Source organism: Helicoverpa armigera, chromosome 3 (assembly GCF_030705265.1).
Source record: "Helicoverpa armigera isolate CAAS_96S chromosome 3, ASM3070526v1, whole genome shotgun sequence".
NCBI classification, from domain to species: domain Eukaryota; kingdom Metazoa; phylum Arthropoda; class Insecta; order Lepidoptera; family Noctuidae; genus Helicoverpa; species Helicoverpa armigera.
The window spans coordinates 817,544-842,598 of record NC_087122.1 but is presented as its reverse complement, the minus strand read 5'-3'; the positions used below and the strand labels follow the sequence as shown (position 1 = coordinate 842,598).

The following is a 25,055-nucleotide window of genomic DNA, read 5'->3' as shown; positions in this document are numbered from 1 at the left end:
AGACGACTTTGGCTAGGAATATGATAAATAGGTAGAATAAATCAGCTGACTTCGTTGTGTAAGATTTCCAGATAGATCTAGAGATAAGTGGGAGTACCTGAACACCCACAGGGGTTCGTTTTTCGATCGATTGTGTTTTTCGCTGTAAGTGGAAGGGAAGGGCTTTGGTTGACTAAAGGCACAAATGAACGGCACGGTACAGTACTTTTTCCAAGCGAACCAAGGGCGAAGTGAACCAAGGGTTTCTTACTGCTGTAGCATTGCTTTTAGCGTTCCATCTTTATTTGATTAATTTGTATACTCCGTAGATCAAAAAAGGACTACAGCTCCAAATTATCTTAGATTTAGCCACGGATTTAGCCCAAAAATATAAGAATTCTTTAAATAGAAAACTCTCAGTAAATTGTGTGAGTAAAACGTGTTCTGCTAAAACGTGATTTCTTAACGTTAGAGGTGCAAAATGACAAGACTCTATCTACGTAATGATTACGTGCGCAAACGCAAAATATTTTGTTAATAACTTTTAAAATATTTTCTATTTGCTGACGCTTGTTTACTTAAACGATTCTTAAAGTGGTTTGAGCAGAAAAGAAGACGGATGTAAACGTGGTTGGCGTAGGAGCTTTGAATTTTCCCAAGTAGTACTATGCAAAGTTGCAAAAGAGACTATTCGACTTTACACCGCTTCTGCTGGAAATGCGGGAACTAGCGTAACAACTGCGTGAATTCTTAGTATTAATAACTTCTATTCGAGTATTCATTAATGTTCTTTAAAGTGATCGTGGTAGTTTCAAAGCAGTTAATTCTGCTGGATTTGTAGTTCCAGTTGATTTCAATAAGGATGATATTCCTAAGTAGACTTTGAGACTTATGTCGTATAACCTTCGCGTAGAATAGACTGATTGCGTTATTCTCCGACTTAGATGGTGCTGAAAATATCGTGTCTATCAACAAACAGTTTATATCATTAAAAATGAGTTGAGAACGCTGAAGAAATATTAACGATGGCAGTTGACATATTGGATGCGAAAGAACGTATATCAAATGTCGAGAACTGACCTCGATGCTGACTATCCTGACTTATCATGTTACTGAGAGAGACGTAGCGTGCTGGGTTCAAAATTATATTTTGAATAAGCTAGACGTTTTAGAAAACTTAATAGAACTCCATCGTACAGTAAGCCCCTTCTTGAAATGAAAATTATACTATCTTTTTATAGACCCAAAATTCTGGCATACTTAGTTAAGTATGTAATTTACCTAAAGAAGATTTAAAAAGACATTTAAACTATTCAGATTACGTCGATATTTAGTTTTGATAACCTTCTTCTTTTATGTGGACTTTTCCATAACTCTAGTAGAACCCAAGTAACCAGCTAACAGTTTCATAAACCATCAGCAACTACTTACAAAACGGTGCCCCATTACGTTCTATCATAAATTTAAGCACCATTACCGAAACCTATGAAAATTGTACCGTGTAAAACAATAGTTTTTAAAGCTCGTTAAATACGAGGCGGCTGCCAAGTACGTAATCTGTTAGGTATACTGCAGTCTGTTTACTGAGAACCGTGGATATAAGCCAACTGTGGTACTGTGTTAGCGTAGCTAGGTAAGATTTTGATTTTTGTTGGACGTAATTCGAATTGCCAGTTGGAAATAATGAAGAATGTGCAGGTTGTTCTATTGACTGAAATATTCACTTACCTGTTTTTATTTACAAAAGCGAGAGTAATTGTTTGAGATTCTGCCGAGAATTGAACCTCAGTTCGCTCTTAAGAGCGCAGGAGCAGCATCTTTCATAATTAGTACTGTTTGAAGTCATGGCCAGTTAATATCTTAATTATAATAATTATATATATCTTTTTCAGTGAGCATATGTAGTGTTACTAAAAATGGTGATCACTATCGATATACACGAAATTTTCCTTGCTCAATAACTCTATTGAAGTTTCAACAGCTACAGGAAACGAGTGGGCAAAAGCGATTGGAAATATTTCTCCAATACCACAACTCTGTATTTATTAGAACGGTCATATTTCAATCAGTAATGACGCCTATTTAGTTACAAAATGAAATGTTCTGGATGCTCCACCAATGAGTATTTAGTCAAAATAAGCGTCAATATAAAATCCTACGCAAGTCATCGTCACGATTGAGTCAAATCCAGAAATAAGGTAACAGTCGTTTATTCTCGCGTGTCTATGCTTCCTTTGTGCGATTTCCACGGCGCAGTCATCACTACAAATGACTGATGATTCGCGGTTACTAATAGCCCTAGATGATGATGTAAAGGGTAATTAATGGATCGTTAAAGATCTTTGTCTTTACCATATTTTACTGTGTCGTTTTATATGCCTACAATATTTGTATTCGTCCCTATTAATTAAAATTGCTCAATTCTCAAATAAAACTTAAGGCGACTTATTCCCTTGCAAGAATGTTGATCAAATTGATGCTTAGGTAGTAATGTTTTGAACTCGCCATTACCAAACTATAGATGAGTGAATACAACTTTTGAGTTTTGGAGTAAAAACTTCCAGAAACTGCATCAACAAATTGAAAACATGTTATTCAAGCATTGTGATTATTCATCGTGTTTCTAATTCAGTGCAATTGGGTGCATTGCAAAGTAGTCTCGGACACAAATAGACGGTTCCACTAGTTTCCGTGGGTGGTGGTAGACGACAACTGTAGTTACCAGGAAAACAGACAGATACATCTGTTAATTATCATTGCTATCAATACAATTTGGTTGAAGTCACTCACCTCTTTATTTTTTCTTGTGAACGTTTGAAAACACCAGAATCGAATCGTCTAACATTATCCAGTCTAAAAATGATAACTAACTCGCCTATGATGGGATGATACCTAAGCGAGTTAGTTATCAGCTATGCAGCTCCAAAGCAGCTTTTGTAAGAAACACTTCAAAGAAACTAACTAAGAAGGAAAAGTGACAAGTGACAAGGAACTTTCATTAATTTAGCTCAGCTAGCTTTTTAATTAAAGCTCTTGGCTTTATAAACAGACTTCGTCTTGGCATCTCCGTCTCGTTCGCGTGAGTTTAATTAATTTGCTAGACGTCTACCTGTAGTACGACGATGACATTACATTAAGAGTGCATGCTTTTCATAACAAAGGGGTCACTGCTGACGCCGCCCACGTCTCACTGTTTGTTATCAAGGATGTTTCAAGGTTTGTTTGTCGACCTTGCGACGGAGCCGTCCCGTGTTCCCCGGTAGATAACACAACACGTCACCGGTGAAATGGCGTTATCCTCTAAAAATCATCGTGTGTGCGGGTGTTCTATGTTTAGCGGGCACAGAGTACAGGGCCAGGAGTGGAGCAGTCGCTTGGAAGACGCGGACGCGACCACCTCGCTCTCCAGCGCTTGTACGACCTTCGACCACTCGCCGAGTGAAGTGTGTGACTGTGATTGTGTTCTCGTGATACCTTTACCGACCGCCTCGCGCTCAGGTACGACTTTAACATCACAATTAGCAATGGACGCTTTATAATTAGCCGGGCTGTGGGCTGTGGCGAAAATATCGTGATTTTTTCCCCTTCGTTTCAATGTTACGGGTGTAGTGTTACCAGCAACGCGTCTGGTTTATTTCTAGTGCGGCGTGGGTGGATGAGTTTCGCGGCAATGTTATATTTTTCTGGTCCGGCGCGCTGCGTGCACGGCGGAACAGCGCGCGCGCAGGATCTGCGCTAAAGCCGCGCTGGATGACCTTGACCCAATTTTTGCATGTGTTTTTAGGGATTAGAGGCGCTAATTATATCTCAGAGTAGCATCTCTATCTACAAATGTACATGGCAACCTTCTGCAAGAACAAAGTCTGGCTGTATTTTGTTTGAAAATGCTTTTGATTTATGACCGTTATTATGTCTGGAAGTTTATAATCCAGCTTGAGCGTCTGATTCCCAATATAAAATGTATATCAAAATAATCTGGTTGCTAGCCAGTTTGTTGTTGCAGAGTGTTGTGCAAAAGTCAACCAAACAGTTATGTATAGATCTGATGCTCTGCTGAGTGTTGTTTTGTTTTGGCTTTCATAAACATTGTTATAACGAAGACAAATTATTATGTATTCTTATGATGCTTCACCTTTATTCAATCTTCCAACGTAATATGTCTTCAAACAATGTCCAAGAGAACATCCTATGTCTCTATTTAAAAGACGATATACTGTCAATGAAAATCACTAGAATGTAGTTAACGATCCTCACACGTATTCCAGAGTATTGAGAAATTAATCATAGGTGGTACCTATTCTTGCCAAAAATACTGACCCTGTTCTCACAAAACTGAAACTATTCGCATCACATCATTGTCTTACTGATGGAAGGCATCAAATGAACGACAGTCGAGACATTTTGCAGAAAAATAAAATAAAAAATTTCGATTTTCTTGGATATCAATTGCAGGAACACGATTATAAACTTTACAACATTTGCATAAAGCTTATAATGGCTTGCTTGGATCAATGAACAGGCGCAAATGTAAAACAGTCATTGCCCTAATTATTTATAGAGGTTACGACACCGAGATTTTACGTTAATCCCCTGTAATTCATTTTGATTGCTCTCCTAGTTAGAGACCTGTAATTGAACATTGAAGTGGAGTAGAGAGAAGACTTGGTTACCTGGTTTTTGAGAGTTGCGAAAAAATGGGATTCAGGTGAAAGTCATTCATATTTTGCCTTGCTTATCTCCATTATCCAAGAAACACGGTTATCCAAATACCATTCCTAAAGCACTTTGAACCATAAAAGTACTCCAAATAATATCCTAAAGTTCTACCTACCAAATATTCATTGACAGCCAAACCTAAAGTTATTATCATTATGCAGTCTATTTACAATAGGAATGCTTGATCGCTATAACAACACACCACCTGTCCACGTTGTTTGTCAAACTAATAATCCCTTGGTATGAGGAAGAAGAAGACAAGCAACAATCCCTACTAATATTATAAATAAGAAAGTAACTCTGTCTGTCTGTTACGCTTTCACGTCTAAACTAGTAAACTGATTTTAATAAAATTTGGTACAGATATGAATAAAAGTTTGCGAATGTCGTTAATAGATGGCGTTGTTTATGCAATCAATTAACACTTGCATCCACAAAAAAATAGATGAGAGGGCTTTACCCGATATTATAAATTTCTTTCCGCTAAGAGTATCATCAAACACATTGTCATTAAAATAATAGGGAATAGGATACCAGATAACATACGGTTGTTCTGTGTACATATGAATTATACTGTTTTGATAACATAATGAGGGTAGTAGAAGAAAACATATTGAAATCCTACATCACGCAAGCAGAGTTTTCTGCACCTTTTGAATACATACGAAAACTTGACACATTATATCGGGAAGAAGCTAACCTATCCTCCGGTTCCAGTTTGTTTATAAAAGTTAAAGAATCAGAGTCAGTCTAGAGCTCAGGCTTATTCTGATTCAGACTTCGTCCGCACCGTGAGGATAGGGGAGGTTCTTCCTGCTCCACACAGAACAAAACTTTTTAACTCATTTTCAGGTATAAGAAACTTGAAATCGGGATTAATTTCAGCAGGCTTGATTTATTGAGAAACGCAGTTTAAAACTTCTTCAAAATATCTGAAAACGGAACTGATTACCTAAATATTTATTTTCAAATCGCAAGTTTCTTCTGTAATCCATCAAAACTAACTGAAATGAAAACTTTTTGTTCTTGTATTTTTTGTGAGCAAATATTGCACAAATATTTCACTTTTAGCGAAGCAGGGCAGCGGTAGCTTATTATGTCAAGGTGTCGTAAATATAAGTTGGTTCCAACGTATGTGCTCGGTTTTGATTCATTGTCGGTTCCAATATTACTTGTAACACTGAATTTTAAATTCATTTTGACTGCGTTTCGTGTACAAATTATTTTCGATCAAGTTTGCTGTTTGTTCTGTTTCTATCGTTAACTTTGTTAAACTCTCAGACGATTGAATTGTTTTTCTTATTAGATGACAAAGATTTGTTCGATTTTCTAAAGATCAACAAAGTAATTCGATCATAATACTGTCTTAATCGGTCCATATCCATTAGGATTAGGAGGATCCGGTGGCAGAAATAGCAGACTTAATATTAATTTACCTTGTATTTTAATTAAGTCCCTATCAAGCACCTGCGAGTGCTACAGATCATCTTGTTTCACCGTACGAAACATTTTATCGCATTCTATCACTTTAATATTACCCAATGTCTGTGTTGATCTTAGTTACTGACGTCAGATACCAATCGTTCACGATAAATGTTTCTCGAAGAGCTTCTGAGAACATAGATTTATTTTTAATAATTTTCGACGAGACAAGCATTTTGTAACCCAATTCAATAGAGAGTGGAATCAGATGCATACTGTGTTGTGAGAGAGATCCATTCCGAACGTGTATCGTACTTATAGTTTCAAACACTCTGTTCTTACTAGGATATGTGGATCTTCCATTAGGTTCGTGTCAGGAATCATAAGATTGTAGAGTTAAAATCGTTTCTTTTACATGCATCTCACTTTCATTTATATCTTTTTGTGACTTGGTTAATTTGTAATTAATTCGTAAACATACTTGGCTATTTTGCTTAATACAGCTTTGATCTGTCAGAAACATGCACGATTTCAGCCACTTTATGAAACCACAAAATGAACATAATAATATAAAACAAATTATTTACTGTAGAGTGTAGACTGTATTGTAGGCTTGAACTCAATTTTGTGTGGAGTGCAACCAAATCGATTTCAAAACGCCTCTTGAGTTTGTGAATCAGACAACATGCACAGTCAACTTCAGATCAGTGGTAACAGTTTTATATGAAAATCGTACTTACTGCTATTGAGTTAAGGTGCATGACAGTTACCACTGATGTGCAGTCTACCGTACATAGGTTTCTTGATTGTGTTTACTAGTGAGGCAATAATCATCTCTACTGTTTCATTTTAGCATTCAAACTTAATGATTGATAACATTATCTTCTAGCTTGCTAGCTAGCTTGACGACGCTAGATCAAATCACAACATTTCACAAACCTTCAATACCTTCATCTCAGTCGAGAACGTTATTATTTATCTACTTATCTAACTTGTGAGTCAACATTTTCTAATAAATATCCAAAGGTAAACGTCTCATCTCATTAGTCCCAGTCCCTATAGCAATTGTTGTGTCTTTCTTAAATTATTATACACATTTAACTAATAGCAACATATGTAGCTACCAACGAGATGAACAATGACGGACAGGCTACTGTTGACTAGTTTTCTACGATCGTACAAACATGCAACAGAAAAGCAACAATAGGAGCATTTAACGTAAATCTTTGAGCAATAGACACATTTTACAACTTAGCAACGAACAGTTTACCGGAGCAGTTGCAACACGGAGTCAATATTGTTCGCGTTGAGCTGGTGCCAACATCGACGAGCAATTACTGTGACATCCGACGAATGTTTTAGACGCGTCTCCTATTAATTATGCACGTTCGATTGGAACAGACGGCCGTAATGCTGATATTTGTACTACGATTGATATTTTAGTAGTAGGCGATAAAGTGATTTAATTGGATCATGGATTTGTCATAGGCTTTTTCGAACACGAACGAAAGGAAGGTTACATTTACTACGTTCAGCTGACTAATTTTATAGATAGATAAATTAGGATAGAAAGAAGAATAATATCTGGATTAACGTGACACGGTATTTTCGAATTCAAAACAAATTGATAATATACTCATATTTGTAGACCAATTTTACTGATGTTTCTGCAGATAAATTGGCGCTTAAATAAACATTACCTTTGTCAATGTAGTAGTTACAATTGAGTATTGACCAAGTAAATAAGAAAAGCTTAATACATAATGTAAGAGTTAATGCACATTACTTTCGTGATCAAAAAACCGAAACAGTAAAAATGAAAACTTCCAGTTTCACTGCAATTCAGAAGAACGTTAAAAATGTTTCCCATTAGATGACGTCACAAGGCCATGCGGTGGGAACGTTTAAAAATAAACTTTTCTATTTTATCGTCAGCACGAGATTCATGGAGAAATGGAATGGTGGACTTAAAATAACATGATCTCGTTTATTGGTTTGGTTTATAGCGTCTTGGACTGATTGTTTACCCCGGTTTACAAACTGTAGATGTTCAGGGTTAGTGTCGTTATTTTGGTCTTATGCATTGTTGTCCATTACATCATATGATTAATCAGAATCTACTTAAAGTGAATATTTTTTCATTCTTTCGTGTCAGATCTATCAAAAGCCTTCGATACTTTTAACGTTTATGTTTTTTTGAACATTTTCTATGTTATTATAGTAATACTAGTTTTACTATGTCTGGGTGATCTGTACAAGCTGTTTTGGCAAGCATTCTGATGTTTTTATTGTTCTTTACCATGTCGCCAAGTTGTGGCTTTTTAATAGATCCAAAGAATGTTACGCTTATTTTAGGATTTTATTGTTTTAAATCACGGACTTATTTAATCGTTTTGATGAATATTATTTTGTTCTTAGGATTTAGCAGACAGCCTCAGGGACGACAAAGGTATCGCCGAACATCTAAAGCTTCCTATTCAAAGAATCAACGACTATCAGCTACTGCTTAAGGTTGGTTGTTACATGCATTTGCTAAATCCTCCAAACACACTCTTATTAATAGTGTTTTGGCACTAGTGAGATAAATGGTTTTGTTTCCATTGTCTTAATTTATTTATTTCACAGGAACTCGTAAAATACTCCAAACGGCTAGGCGAAGACTGCACTGACCTCCAGAAAGCCTTGGAACTCTTTCTCAGCGTTCCGAATCGTGCTACTGACAACAAATTCATCGCTAGCATCGAAGGCTTTCGCGGTAACATCTACAAGCTTGGACGTCTGCTCACCCACGACTGGTTTACTGTCACCGACGCCGAAGGGAAGGCGAGAGAGAGATACGTCTTCCTCTTTAAGGCCAGAGTCCTCGTTTGTAAAGTCAAGAGGGTCTCGGATGATCGCTCCGTGTTTGTGCTGAAGGATATTGTCAAGGTTGGTATACATTTTTGCTAAAATATTTTTTTCTCCCTATTAATCATCAATGTTTCGAGCTAGGTCATTGCTGTGTTGCTATGCTATTCTTTACACCTAAATCTAACATGAAATTCGACAATATCTTCCTTCCATTTATCGAAGCATTCACAGCTGTTTCTCGGGAAACGGCATACTCATTCTAACTATATCCCCATTCACCAACACACGGTCATGCAACTCCAAAAATAGGTCAATAAAAACTGACCATTTGGATATATTCCAGAATTACGTCTGAAATGTACGAGTATTATGTAGTATCCTTTATCTTGACAATTTTATCTACTCTGTTAGTGAAAATTAAATGTTGTTGCTACAAGACATTGACATTGTGTCATTGAAGTAGCGGCTTGTGATGGCATTGGAGTGTTAATTTTGTTTCGCTATTCTGAAGCAAGGCAAGCTCACGAGATGTCGTCGATTTTGGGGCTTATATTTTAATTTTCTACAAATTTGAAAAGTTTGCCATTTTACTTGTAAGTTTTATGAATGAAACTGGGGCGTGGTAGTCGGGTAACTACCGAACATAATCAGCTTCCGGACTAAAATAAGTAACCCTGTTCCATTTCCACACAGCTACCGGAGGTTGAAATCAAGGAAAACCCTGCCGAACCTCTCAAGTTCCAACTCTGCCAGAAGGATCCACCGCTCGCTGTAACACTTGCTGCTCACAAGGAGCAAGTCAAGAACAATTGGCTCGGTGAAATCAGAAAACACGCTAGTGACGTCGGTAAGTAACAACCTGACTTTGCTTTAGATTATATTAAAGTTGCTTTACTTGTTCGTATTTTGAAATTGTTACTCGTCTTCGCCTTCTAGTTGCGCTAGCCGAACACGCAGCTGACGACCTTCAGCTACTACCAACAGAAGCGGTTCCAGCTGAACTTGAAGAGAAAAAGAAGAAGAGAGATCACGCTGAGGTCACTCAAGCAGAAGCAGTAGATACCAAAGAAAAACGCTCTCGCGTAGAAGCTACTACTACTCAAGTAGCAACCACTGAGGAAGCTCAACAACTCAAAACTAAAAGAAAAGCGTCGATAGAATCTGAGGTAGCCACTAAAATCTCCAAATCTGAAGTAACAGAAGTATCTTCTGTTAGCGAGGCACAGGAATCTGTTAAAGTTAGTTCAGTTAGCGCTGCAAAGAGTGAAGTTATAAGCGGTTCTGAAACTGTATCTTCTGTGACCGTAGAAAGTTCGAAAGTCACCGAGAAAACCGCGTCAGCTTCACAATCCGCACAAAGCAGCCAAGTTACAGTAGTAGCGGCTGCATCAGAAGTTAAAGTTGCGCAAGCGACTTCTGTGCAAACTTCACAACAAACATCAGTTCAAAGCACAACTGTTGAACAATCGGCTCAAGAGATAAAAGTAGCAAGTGCTCAAAAATCATCAGTTACTGAACAGTCAACAGTTGAAAGCACAGCTCAAAAATCAACAAGTGCTCAGCAATCTAAAACTGAAGCATCTAGTGTAGAATCTAAACAAGAAGTCACATCGGAGAAAACATCATCTGTTGAACAATCAAGTAAACAAGAATCAGTTTCTGAACTTAAAACACAAACTTCTGTCAAAGAAACAGTTCAGGAAACTGTTGTAGCGTCTCAACAGTCTAATGTACAGGAAGTTAAAACCCAACAATCTGTAGTAGAAGAAAGTAAAGAGAGCACAGAACAAAAGGCCAGCACCACTGGCGTCGAATCTCAACAACAAGTTGTAGGTAACGGTCAAACTGTAACCGCAGAGGAAGTCGTTGAAGACGAGATGTCTAGGTATAGCCGCAGTTCGCGGCTCACTGGAGGTAAGTCATGTTCAAATATACTCAGAAGTGCAGGTTACACTTACGTCTTTAATTTCAATGTACAATCTCCCATTAATTTCCCAGAGTACTCCAGTAGCAGCCGAACATTATCGAGTGGCGGTCGCTACGAGTCGTCGTCTACATACGACAGCGGCAGCGGCCTGACGTCATCATACTCGCGACGTGAGAGCGGATCGCGTTTAGAAGCCTCCAAGTACGAGTCAGGTGGAGCCTTAGAAGGAACCGCCTCATCTCGCTACGAGTCTAAGTACTCTTCAAGAACCGAAGGAGGCTCCAAATATGGAATAGAATCCAGCTATGAAAGCAAGTCTGAGTCTGGATCGAAGTATGGTACTGAATACGATGCTGCCAGCAAGCTTGACAGCATTGCTTCCAAGTATGGAATTGAATCTAACATTGAAAGCAAAACCGAGAGGTCAGCTTACGCTATTGAAGGCGACTCTGCTAGCAAGATTGACAGCATTGCTTCGAAGTACGCCTCTAAAAGAAATAGCATCAAGTCTAGTTTAGACAGTGATAAGATCGAGGCAAGTCTAGAAGCTAAATACGAAAGTAAAATCGAAAGCTCCACCTACGGTATTGAGTCTGACACCACGAGCAAGATTGATAGCATCGCCTCTAAGTATGCTTCTAAGAGAAACAGCATCAAAGCTAGCATTGATGGAGACAAGGTTGAATCCATTTCTTCGAAGTCCGAAAGTAGCTACGAGACAGTCAAAAATGGAGGCTCCTCTTATGAAAGCAGGTCTTCTAAGAAATCTATAGCCAATGGCTCAGTTAGCACTGGCTATGAAACTGCCAGGTCCATTTCTAAATCTGAATCTCAAGATGGCAAGCCTATCTTCGAGAGGACGTTACAAGGCCAGAACATTGAGCGTAAGTACTTGCACCGGATGACACGTCACATCTCAGTAGACACACTATTAGTGCTTGTACATAACGCTTGTAGAACACTAACTTACACAACGCATTACTTTAACAACGCTTTGTAAACGATACATTATTTCCTTTCTATCGATGTAAGAGTTCGTACGGTTAACTTTGGGATATTTATCAAACTCAATTTTACTAGCGACAAAACCTTCGTTGAACAAATTTTTGAATGGGCAATTTTGTTGTCTCATACCTGTTATAAAGTCATCGAGGTAAAAATAACCGTACGAACTCCCATAACCAAGCTTTGAATCCCCAGCCGGCGAGAACGCCGTCTTCGAATGCCTTCTGCGCGACGCCAAGGATGTCAAGGTCAAATGGTTGAAGGACAACAAGCCCATGGGCGACCGCCTCATGGACCGTTGTTCCATCTCCATTGAGAACGATGGCAGCTTCAAGTTGGAACTCAAGCACTGCAGGGAGGAAGACGCAGGAGTGTACACTGCTATCGCTGAAAATGTGAAAGGGAATGCCCATTGTACGGCTCAGTTAGTCGTGCAGGAGTGTGAGTGAATTTTCACTTTATTTTGAGGGTTTGAAGGAAATGGTGGTGTAAGTAGTAGGACAAGCTTGCGTCTCACAGTAACATCGGGTACATTGTTAACTTGCGCTCTAAAGCTATGAGTTAAAATGGCTTTCCCCTCCATTACCTACCATTTTCATTCAAGCCCAATCATCAATTTAATTAAAATATTCTTTATTTTAATTATTGGAATAAGTATTTTTTCTCCTTGGATTACTGTATGCATGCTCACCGCGATCACCGATTAAGACATTGTAAAGCGTATAACAAGTAGTTTGGAATCTGATCAAATACCTCTATAAATAATTTTCCTGTATTTTGCACTTATTTCAGTATTGTTGTACACGTGTTTATTTTACTCACAAATTATTATAACCCGCATTTTTTTATCTATATGCCCACAGACATACCTCTACAATATATGTATGTCTGTGTATATAACATTTGAGGTATGATTTTACTCAAATATTCGTTTTGGGACCAATGTTGATTATTTTCTCTTCAAAATTGTTTGAGCTGCCTCAAATGCTGTTCTCTCAAATTCTAATGTCCGAAATCCCGTGAACAAATTGTAGTGACTCCTGAAGAGCGCAAGGAGAGGAATGCTCTGAAGGCTCCGTACTTCCTCGTGGCGCTGAAGGATACTGAGATTATGGAGAACACGTACTTGCGCTTCATGGTCAATGTCAAGGGCGACCCCAATCCTGAGGTCAAGTTGTAAGTAAATATGAACACTGCTTTAGTTTTTGATCTAAGGGATATTTGTTTCAAGTTTCTAGTGTAGCCCATGTTAAAAATAATAGGTATCTAACAAGAAGACAGTTCGCTTGTTATAATTATTATGTTTTGGAAAAACAAGTCAGTTCTATAAAATTTTCTTTAAAATGGCTCTTTAATTATTGAGAAGAGTTTCTAAATCGAATATGTACTAGTTGACGTAATGGAGACCTAACGCCATCATTATTTTTATATTCTCTGTTAGACTATTTTTGATATTATACGGTCACCAACAATCTTCAATCACTTCTAATGATCCAACTCTTCCCAGCTACCGCGACGACAAAGAAATTCTGACAACATCAGAATCAGACCGCGTGTCGATCATCCGCACTCGTGCAGACCGCGGCTGCTACGAGCTGGTCATCTCCGATGTCCTGCCTTCTGACGCCGGGAAGTACTCCTGCAAGGCCATGAACATCTATGGCGAGGTTACTTCTGAAGCCACCGTCACTGTTGTTGGTGAGTTACAGAAATTCTTGTGAGAATGGTATGGGGTTCAAGCATATATGCCCTTTATTTCAATAACGTTAAAGATTATTTTCGAGTGCCTTTTGGTAATACTCTCTACTGCTATCTGCATTGTCTGCGCTAGGGCTGTAGGTACTATCTGACAAACTTAAAAGATTATTCGAATCTTGAGTGTTAATTGGATAATGCTTTCTTAATAAGGACTTATTACTTAGGTCATTTAGGTGCAACGGGAACGTTAAAACGAAAATTATTGGTGGTGATTGAGTGGCAGTAAAATTTTATCGATACTTCAACGCAAACATTACTCTAACGACACATGGAAATGTGATTCGGAGTCCAACTAGGCACCACCGTTTGCTGCATTTTGTCCCTGAGAGTATTGGAATTTGAAATATTATCAGTCTGTCCACAGAAAAGCATAAATAAAGCAACTGTTTACTCAATACCATCTACATAGATGAAAGGCAAAGCTAAATATTTCATCAAATTATGTAATGCCCTGGAATTTTGCCATCTTCCCACTAAAATTAGTATCCAAAATAAACGCCACATTTAATTATATTTGTAATATACCTATTTTTAATAGAGTCAATAATTACAACGTCTTAATTAATAGCCTATTAATCTATGAAGAATGTATGTGGTGGGTCATAAATAATATAGAGTAACATTTAAAAAGCAGTTGGATATCTTCCAGCCGTAGTTTATGGATCACTGCGCTATAAATATCGTTTACTAGAATTAGACTGAACTTGTAATACTTTTGAATTGTTGTTGACTTAAAATTCTTTACGTGGTTTGCGTAATTTTTGAAAGCATTCTTTTGGCGTTCTAATTAAATCCAGATGAGAAAGCATCCAGTATATTCTTGATCATTTTAGATCAGGTGGCCTACAGGTATCCGTGTATTTTGTATTTATAAATACCACGTCATTTTCTTAAAGAGAATATTCACATTTAATGTTAAGTAAACAGTTGTTTTAAAAAGACAAGAACGTTTAAGTAGTCTATGAAAATTGGCCTAAGTCATGTTATAAGGTACCTTTTTTGATTGTTCTATACAAAACAATATTATATTAATTTCCTAGATGACAAGAACATCTTCGGTGAGCTACCGCCTGGTGGCGAGGGCCTGCTGGCCAAGGGAGAGAAGCCCACCTTCGTGTGGAAACGTGATGGACAGAACTTCGATCCTGAAGAAAGATTTAAGGTACATATTGTTTTCATCCCACCATCTCGGAAAAAATAGTTTTACCCTTTGGTATCTGAGCGCAAGAGCCGCAAAGTGATTTGAATTTCGAACATCGTGTGCAATACTCCATTTATGACAATCTTGCTAAGACTTTTTAAACAAATACATAATTAAAAAAATTAACTACTGCTTAAAATAATGATGCAACTAATAAATATTTTATTATTAATGTTTTAGATCGATTTTTAACCTCATTTTATTTTAAACTGAGTTTTTATAAATAAATAAACTTTAATAGGTACTTCTATTTAATTAGCAATGCGCGCGCCATTTTCTTTTGCATTTAGTAATTTCTTCGATGAGGTGGGATAAAAAGTTACGTGTTGCACTTTTCTATTTATTTCTTTATTTTTTAAAGCTTTCCAACCTTTGTATAATATGGTATCTTAAATGTACATCAAATAACTATTGTGACGTTATGTATGTAAAAAATGCAATTTGCCTTTTAGGCCTTTAATCCAATTGTATTTCCATCGTCTGTTCTTTGCCAGTCTACTTATACGATCTTCTCCTGGTTTGGTACAGGTGCTCTTAGGTGATGATGAAGACTCCTTAGCGCTGGTGTTCCAGCACGTGAAGCCTGAAGACGCCGGCATCTACACCTGTGTCGCCAAGACCAGCACCGGCAACATCTCGTGCTCTGCTGAACTTACTGTGCAAGGTAAGTTATATAATCCTTCAAGTTGGTTCAGTTTTGTGGCGCATAGAATACCAGTTACATTAAATTACAGAACAGTTGATGGGATTGATGTTCCCTCCTTAATTAGTAACCTTGAGATAAAATTGAGAAACAAGTACTATGGAATTTTTTCTATCAGATCTTATATTTTTAATATTCTGCCTGCCTACGGTCAGATCGTCTATCTGCAATCTCACAATGACTCATGTAATTATACAGTATTATGACTTGAATCTCAAATTCACGTCTTTTTTGCTTACCGGCACGAGTATCTAAAATCCTTGTTTTTAACCGAGTGTCCAAAAAGGAGGTTATCAATTAAGCTATTTTTATGTCTTGTTTATATTATGTACCTACTTCTTATTCTTGACTTGTATCTCCCCCAGGAGCGGTCCACGAGTTACACCGCGAGCCAGAGAAGCCGACCCTCGTCATAGAACACCGTGAGGCGATCGTGTCGGCCGGCGCCTCCGCCATGCTGGAGCTGACGTGCAAGGGCTTCCCCAAGCCCACCGTCGTCTTCAAGCACAACGGCAAGGATGTGGAAGCTGATACTAGGCACAAGTAAGTAGTATGAGATTTTAAAGAGCTGGTTTATCTTGTTATGGATAAAGCTGCGAATTATGTTTAAACGTACAAAAGGAACTTTAAAAAAAAAGTTTTTTTTAGTTAGGTTAGGTAATACGCAAATAAACAGAACTTTTCGTACGTCAGAATTGCATGACCACTTCCCAAGTGTTTTTGATGGGAAGAACAAGTGGCGCCACAAGCTACAATAACTCCCCAGCAACACGCATGTTTGATTGATTTGAAGAATCTTAATGTTGGCTATCAATTTATACTCCTTTCACTCAATAGCATGAAGAAAAGGGATGTCTAATGCATATTTTTATCTTGTTACCTCGTAGTGTGGTTAAACATAAAACATACAAGTGGTACTAAACATAGAACCAATGAAAAATGGTTACAAAATGTGTGATAATTATGAAAATTATACCATAAAGAACTAACCATATCCCTCCTTCGCAGATTCCTCTACGAGGACGAAGAGACCATGTCCCTAGTTATCAAGAACGTGTCACAAGCCGACGCTGGTGAATACCACGTGACCGCCAGCAACGAGCTCGGGGAGGACTCCACCACCATGCATCTCGTGGTGAAGGCTGCTCCCAAGATCAAGAAGAAGATTGAGAACCAGACTTGTATGGTAAGAGAGATACTAAAAGCTTTAAATATAACATTTTGAAGTATCCAGGAGGGGTGATATTATCGGGGTGTAACGTTCAAATAAGGGCCACTATCGATTTGTTTTGCTGTTCGGATATGCTACATAGTACACAAACAGCTTCCAGTAATACTCGTGTACTCAGCTGTCGTATAGGTACCAGTCATGTCAGGAGTGGCTATTTATCCCTTGCCAACAAAACTCACACAATAGTACTATTAATCCTATAACGAGTTATGCAACTGCTTCCCTATTTATGAAAAGTATTTTTAAGATGTATGTCATCTATGATTTATGGGTCAAAGATGCTATGAAAATTCAAGATCTTACTATTCAATCAGGCACTCATATTCCTTATACTGCGATAATTATTTATCTCAAAATCTCCTTCCAGGTGAGCTCCACCCACACAGTCACCATCGAGATCGAGGGCACCCCCGCTCCCGACGTGACATTCTACAAGGATGGAGTGGAACTCAAGAGCTCTGACCGCATCCTCATCGTGAAGGAGTCAGACGAGGTCTACAAGATCACCATTAAAGACGCCAAGCTTACCGATACGGGGTCTTATTCGGTTGTTGCCAAGTAAGTAGAAATATGTACTACGAACTTCTTGAAGATGTTAAACATTTGGACAAAATTTGGTTCAAAATGTAGTGGATTTTTGGTAGATAAGAAACACATTATGAAATACCCAAATGTACAAATGTATGTCAATATACAAAAATTTTAAGCAATAATTGGAAATAACTGTCGTGCCACCTAGCAACGGAGTTGCAGGGTCTTATTTGCGAACATTCTCATGTGCAAAATGTTCACTACTATTTAGAAAGAGAAAAAAAAAACATTTATTGGCATAAGACAAGGCACAAATAAGATTGTAAGAAACTCCACAAGGGTCGTACTTTGGTACTCTTTATCCCAACTACTTCTGTATAATATTACAATTAAAAATCAAACCTAAACTAGACTATCTTTTCAAGATTTGCGAAGACAGGCAATCTCTTCAGAAATCCCAACCAAATAAAATTCACAAAAAATACTTTCAGGAACGAAGTGAACCAGTGCTCGGACTTCTGGCAATGGCACGTGACGTCTCCGCCCAAGGTCACCAAGACGATGGGCGGCAACAAGGTCTGCGAGGAGAAGGAGACCGTCACCTTCAAGGTCGAGACCGAGTCCGAGCCCGCACCTACTGTGGCTTGGTAAGTACTAGAACAATTTCGTGGTCTCTAAACGAATCCTGTAAAAGGAAGAGGTTCTTAATTCTTCGACTTCTTAAAAAGAAGGAGTTTTAGGCTGGAAACAGTGCTCGGTGTATGTACCAACCGAATCACATACAAAATCACGCTCGTACCGTCAGCGTAGCTGCTTGCGCGTTCATAGACTTGCACAGATATAGCTACGTTTCCAGCCTTAAATTCAGATCAAAGAAGTCTTTCAACTTATTTTTTGCGTGGTTCATTTTTAATTTCCATAGATATCACAGAACAAAAATTCAGGTTTAAAATTATCCCTTGCGTACTTCCTTATGTATGTACTTCCTTGCGTATTCTCCTATATACTTCCTGTAATGTACTGTATCTCTTGCGTATTCTCCTATATTTTTCCTAATGTACTTATTATGTACTCCTCTGTACTTCCTCCCTTATTTACTCCTTACTCCCCTTATTATTACTTCCTTATATTATGCTTATGTACTCCCTAATATACTTCCTTATATATTCGCTTATGTACTTCCTTATGTACTCCCTTATTTACTCCCTTATATACTTCCCTATGTATTCCCTCGCGTACTTCCTTATGTACTACTTAGCATACTCCCTTTTGTACTTCCTTGCGTATCTCCTTTATGGTACTTCCTTATGCCCTCCCTTATCCATTCTCTTATATACTTCCTTTTAATTTTTGCTATGCTCACTTTCTTTCTTTCTAAATACATTATTGCTACAAATATGTACAATGCAAATAACAAACTACTATATATTGATCCAGGTTCAAGAACAAGGTGGAGCTAACAGAGTCTTCCACAGTGAAGATCTCGTCATCGGGCGCTGCACACTCGCTCGTCATCACGTCAGCAGCTCGTGCCGACGCCGGGGAGTATTCCTGCGAGGTAAGACTTAATTACCTGAAGTCTTTATAACGCTCATGTACGCCTAAAAGGACTGTCAGTATTATAAAAATGTATCAAAGTAGCTCCTTAAGGTTTGTTTCAGAGGACCATAAGTGAGGAATAATGTTTTTGATTTCCGTACCCGAAAGATAAAACAGAACCCTATCGCTGTCCATCTGTTACCTACTAGGTTGTATCTCATGAACCTTGACGGTAAAATTAATAGAAATTTTACAGATTCCTGCTATAAAAGCAACTACTGAAAAATATTCCAAATCTATACAACAAACACGTTTTTTTATCTAAAAAATTTAAAATATTGATAGCAACAGGTAGACGCCAGATAGTGTAAATTAACTCTGTGAATTATTATTTTCGTCGTTTCTTACAAAAAATTGCCATGGTTCCCAGATCCGCAACATCCACGGCAGCACCTCCGACTCGTGCATTCTGAACGTGAAGTCAGGCCCGCAGTTCACGCAGCGCCTCTCCGACCAGTCGGCGAGCGAGGGAGACAAGAACGTCGAGTTCACCGTCGCCGTCGAAGCCTTCCCGGAACCCACTGTCAAATGGTATGTATAGTAATAACTAGAAGCCTTCTTGTTTAACACTTTTATAGTTGATCCTAAATACAGCCATTTTAAGAGAGATGATGGTTCTTTCCTTGATATTTATCTACTAATTGACAAAGAGTACACTTTTTATAAATATGGGTTATATTCATCATTTTGATTGACTAAAGATAAATTGAGAACTTGCTGAATTTAAACCGACAATATCAGTAAAAAAAAGTTGAATAAAATCTCATTTCTTTGCAAACAGAGAATCTAGAAGTGATATACATTAAAGCTTACGGTAAACTTAACAAAATACCACCAACACCTTGCTGACAATCGACATGTAACTCGGTTCACACCCAGGTACCTCGGCGACGTGGAGATAACAGAGAAGAAGTCAGTGTTCACCCGCGTGGACAGCGGCAACACGCACAAGCTCATCCTCAAGGAGGTGTCCGCCGAGTACTCCGGGAACTACTCCTGCCGCGTCTCCAACGTGCTGGGGGAGGACTCCTGCTCTGCCACGTTTACTGTTAACAGTCAGTATATTATGTATTCCTGATAAACTTTCAAATGATTCGAGCTGAACACTAAATGCCAGCTGGCAAAACAGACATTAGGCCCATCAAAATGTCCCGTCTCTCTATGGATACGGGAATAATTGTGGGGCCATCAGTATGTCTCCTGTCTCTAGGGGGAGGGGATGAAAGCATACCCACATTGTTGGATAGTCTTTGCGTTCTGCCGCCGTGACTCTTTGAAAGTTGTTGAAAGTGACAAGTTTGATAGAAAATTTTAGAATTGGGTTTTGAATAAAGGGTAATAAAGCTCATTTTCTATGTAATATTTACTCACTTCTGTTGCGTATCTTACATAATTGCGCCCAAATCTCTCATGTAACTTTGTATAGTATACCAATAACCCAACTCCATTTTTTCCAGGGAAGCCCCGTTTCACCAAGAGCCTAATCGACATGACTGTCGACGCTGGACAGACTCTGAAGCTGGACGTGGAAGTGGAAGGCTGCCCCGAGCCCAAGGTCAAGTGGTACAAGGACGGCAAGGAGGTCACCACTGATGCCAGGATTAAGATCGAAAGGGACACTAAGAGGTGAGATGAGGTTCAAAAATACCCCCGAATTATTCGTCAACTAAGAGGAACAGCTAGTATAAAACATATAGGTTCAGACTAGTTTTTTTCAATTTGTTATTGTAGGACAACGGGTTTTGGAAAGTAAAATTACGTATATGAAGAATCATGAATACTGATTACATTAACATTTTTTCATCTTACAACAGATTGGAGAACTATCACCTCACAGTGACTCTGGTAAAGGAAGAGGACGGCGGTGACTACGAAGTGACAGCTGAAAACGAGTTCGGTAGTGTCTCTTCTAAGAGCACGGTCACCATACATAGTAAGTATTCACCAACATACAAATACACATCGTTCGTACAAGCCGTAGGGTCCATTTTTGAACGTCATCATTTTTGAGAACGAATCACAAAATTTCACTTTGAATATATATTTTTGTGCACTACAAATGAGGTTGAATATCAGCACTTCAACTGAAAGCACACACGTATGGTTTGATCACGAGTACGAGTTCCAGCAAACACTACACAATACTACACACATACACACACACACACACACACAAACAAACACTACACACATGCATATGGTAAGCCCCAAGAAACCCGTCGAAAAGAATCTGTCAAGAAACGACAGAATTGGCACTTCGATGGAAATACAAGTACGGGTAAAGTAGTTTGCATTAACGTAGTAGTGATATTGAACCCTAGATACTACCATACTCGCACGTTAGTTTTGTTTTTTGGTGTCCCTAGATACCGACCATTAGGATATGGAAATTAAACACTGAAGCATTCAATAGACTGGAATGCTGACGTAGCCACTCACGACCATCGATGCACTGTGTCCTGCACAAACCTTCACTTACCATTTGTGACGTCTATAATTTGATACATTTGCCCATTTTAATAATCCATATTTTATTGTTACCATTTTTTCATTGTGTTCAATAGCGCGAGAGATTCATTCGACGTTGAATAAGGAAGCTATTGTAGAGAGTGAAGTTGATGACGAAAGCAAAAAGGCGAAGCAAGCCATAGAAGATGACGTGGACTCCGGGAAGAAAAAGTCCGCTAAGCTAGCCAAGGCGGAAACAGTCGAGGAGAAATCTATATGGGATGATGAAGAAGATGGCAAAGCAAAGAAAACAAGTGTTGACGATGTTGATAAGCCATCACCCCGCGCAGCAAAGAAGTCGATAACTGAGTCCGAAGTCGCTGAAGAAAAGTCCTTCTGGGATGACGCTGACGATGACCAGAAATCCAAAAAGCCCACGATTGAAGAAGTTGACTCTAAACCCGCCAAGGCCAAGAAATCTATTACTGAACCAGAGGTGGCAGAAGAAAAGTCGTTCTGGGATGACGCTGACGACCAAAAAACTAAGCAGCCTATTGTAGAAGAGCCTGACACTCCACTCCCTAGTAAAGCCAGGAAGTCTGTCACTGAACCCGAAGTGGCGGAGGAAAAGTCATTCTGGGACGATGTTGAAGACAAACCAAGCAAACCAACTATTGAGGAAATTGATTCAACACCCACAGATACTGGCAAAAAATCCTTTTCTGAACCAGAAACGGCCGAAGAGAAGTCATTCTGGGACGAAAACCATAACGAACAGAATAAGAAACCTGTCGTAGAGGAGGTCGTTACTAAGAAGGAGGCTGGAGAGAAGAGTGCCACCAAACCTGAGGTTATCGAAGAGGTTCCTATCGCTGAAGAGATCAAGTCACCCAAACGTAAATCGGTTAAAAAACAGTCTGTGGAAGAACCGTTAAGTGCTGAAACTGAAGGTATAAACATTACACGCTTCGACGCTTTCTCTCTTCGATTCAGCAAACAGCTTTTAGTATGCGAGAATTTCATGTTTTCGCGCACAACTATGCATGCTTTTAACACTGTGTTTTTAACAACCCAAGTGTGATTTGTTATGTTTAGGCCGAGTTTTTCAAACTGTTACTACATTCAAGACAGGCGAGGACGGGGCTATTATTATGTCTAAAGTCAGCAGCACTCGGTCTCATGGCGCTATCGTCTCAGGTCAGTATACAGCTTTCTACCTTGTCTTCCCAATTCTAACATCCATCAATCATCAACTAACTTACTTTCATTAAACGAGATTGCTTAAATTCAACTTTAAACCAAAGTTATCAATAACGCATTAGTTTCATCTATCTAATTGTCCCTTTTAAACCTTTATATTACCTAAAATCAACATAATACTATTTTAACTGGTAGGTCCAGCGGAAACGCACACTTTACACAAAATGACGTCAACATCACTTTATTATGATGACGATGACTTTTTCGGAGGCAGGCGGTTGATACAGCCAAACAAACCCCATACGACTTCACTGGAAGTCGAAGAAATAGCTAGCCATAGTTATTTCTTGACGGAGATGGGGCATTATAGCATACCTGATCATATTCGGAGGGGCACTTATGGTATTATCGAAGAGCCGGCAACAGACTCAGAGGCCGACACAGCATCGAGGTGCGGCAGACAAGGGGCAAACCGCACGGTGTCCATCATGTCCGTCTCCGAAGACGAGATGAGCTGGCAGAACGAACCACTCTCCAGAGAAATATCCATCGAAGACCTTTCCAAATCCATATTCGATATTGACGAAACTAGAAAAGTGTTCAGCAAAGACTCGTATGTTCGCTCATCTTCTTTCAAAGAAGATTACATCATAGGCGAAGACGAGGAAGAATCACTAATAGTGAGAGAGAAGTCGCAAAAGATATTCGAGAACGACATCACAGAAAAACTTATACACATATCGAAGGAATTCGACGAAAACGAGTACAAATCTGTCGATAAGAAAATTGATAACGTTAAGAATAGAATTATAGAAGAACTAGTGTTAAGCCCCGTGAAGAATTATGATAACATTACGAAAGATGTAACTGAAACGACGGTTGAGAGAAAGAGGAAGAATGATAGTAAGTTAGTTATACTTGAAGAGGAGGAGGATGACGAGATCGAAGCCCTTCTGAAACGAAGCCAGAGACAAAGGAGCATACTAGATGATATTCTAAATGTGGAAGACGAAAAAGGTAAATGTTATATCAAAATATTAAACAAAAGGGGACGTTGTACGATGACAGAGGCTGATATTTGATGATGTAACGCTACGCACTGTATGTCAGGGGAGAATAACATGAAAGTATGAGCTTTGAATCCGAAATCGGAAATTGCTGATGTTGATTCCATTTAATCTGTCATTTTCTTCGTAACTGCAAACTAAACCTGAACTGATAATTTCTTCAATCTTTTCACCTTCTTGAGAAAATGGCAGATTGTCTCCATTTAATTGTCCTCTAAATGTCTCTCCACATTTGACTAATGCTGTCGTATGTTTGTTTTAGCACGCATGCGTAATAACATTCCCTTCTGGCATACTAATACTTGGGGCTCGGTGCGGCAGAGGTACTAGTCCGATCAAAACTATCATCATATCATCAAGGTAAGCGAAATATATTTTAAATGTAGTGCATCGCTTGCATGCTACTTACGCTGTATGCAATTATGGTCCTTATTGTATAAGTATCACAACTTATAATGGTAAGTATACAAACACAAAGCACAGAAACTGTAGAATACTCATTTATCCATTATATAGGAGGAGCAGCTGTAAGTACCCTTATGTATCGTCAGGTAAAATGTTTAACTGCTGTATATACTGCAAAATTATTGAAAATATACTATGTACATACACACTTTCTTTAAACGGGCTTCCTCAATACTAGGCTTAAGAATGTGATGTCAATTTTCTGAACTATTCTTCTGTACATAGAAAATGTTAAGTTACATCATTTGATTCGTTTCAAAATTCTTCTACTATCGCATTCCTGCATCTTTCGGCCTACCGCTAAAGCGTACTAAAACAAACTTATCAATGGTGTAACTATTGGCAAAATGTGAAATTTATTTATAATTAGCAATTTTAAAGTAATTACCTCAATTCTTCAAATTGAAATACTTCCAAGCAAACTGGTACTTCAATCGAAATTGTTAGTCCTTTTCTGTTATTCTCCCGGCCTATTGCTTCGCTATCCTTCACACCTGGTCGGGCTGATGTCACATCAACCCGACCAAAGCCAGTACCTATATCTGACACGACACCTTCAATCTTACAGCACCACCCACAGTCAAAGGCAGCGGCATGAAAGACGGACATGCGTACGAGTCCCTCCCTCTAGTCTACTCAGTAGAAGTCTCCGGTACTCCAAAACCGACCATCCGTTGGCTCCATGACGGCAAGGAAGTTAAGCCCTGCGGCAGGGTCCACATCACCAATGATGGAGATCTCTTCAAGCTGGAGATCGATGCCGTTCAGATGAAGGATGCTGGCAAATGGCAGTGCGAGATCGTCAATAATCTTGGAAAGCAAGTTCAGACTGCTGAGTTGTCAGTGTCACGTAAGTAATTCTATTTCTGACATACATTTAGAATCCCACTACTTTCTCTGATAGTTCGGCACTGCATAGAGACTCGTATATGTGGCATGTTTCAAACGTCTTT

General features: G+C 38.8%; 1 protein-coding gene across 1 annotated transcript in view; it reads left to right on the top strand.

Moving 5' to 3' along the window:
- Positions 1-25,055, top strand: part of LOC110380713 (obscurin) — a 73,329-nt gene that overhangs the window by 25,925 nt on the left and 22,349 nt on the right. Inside the window, exons 7-29 of the mRNA XM_064043470.1 lie at positions 8,536-8,628; positions 8,743-9,045; positions 9,661-9,814; positions 9,904-10,881; positions 10,966-11,778; positions 12,095-12,340; positions 12,934-13,075; positions 13,407-13,597; positions 14,698-14,819; positions 15,387-15,522; positions 15,927-16,104; positions 16,570-16,747; positions 17,160-17,350; positions 17,815-17,970; positions 18,761-18,881; positions 19,293-19,453; positions 19,802-19,977; positions 20,380-20,548; positions 20,737-20,855; positions 21,487-22,320; positions 22,466-22,567; positions 22,766-23,587; positions 24,671-24,952. Of these exons, the coding sequence (XP_063899540.1) occupies positions 8,536-8,628; positions 8,743-9,045; positions 9,661-9,814; positions 9,904-10,881; positions 10,966-11,778; positions 12,095-12,340; positions 12,934-13,075; positions 13,407-13,597; positions 14,698-14,819; positions 15,387-15,522; positions 15,927-16,104; positions 16,570-16,747; positions 17,160-17,350; positions 17,815-17,970; positions 18,761-18,881; positions 19,293-19,453; positions 19,802-19,977; positions 20,380-20,548; positions 20,737-20,855; positions 21,487-22,320; positions 22,466-22,567; positions 22,766-23,587; positions 24,671-24,952 (6,667 nt within the window). The remainder of the gene's footprint in view (positions 1-8,535; positions 8,629-8,742; positions 9,046-9,660; positions 9,815-9,903; positions 10,882-10,965; positions 11,779-12,094; positions 12,341-12,933; positions 13,076-13,406; positions 13,598-14,697; positions 14,820-15,386; positions 15,523-15,926; positions 16,105-16,569; positions 16,748-17,159; positions 17,351-17,814; positions 17,971-18,760; positions 18,882-19,292; positions 19,454-19,801; positions 19,978-20,379; positions 20,549-20,736; positions 20,856-21,486; positions 22,321-22,465; positions 22,568-22,765; positions 23,588-24,670; positions 24,953-25,055) is intronic.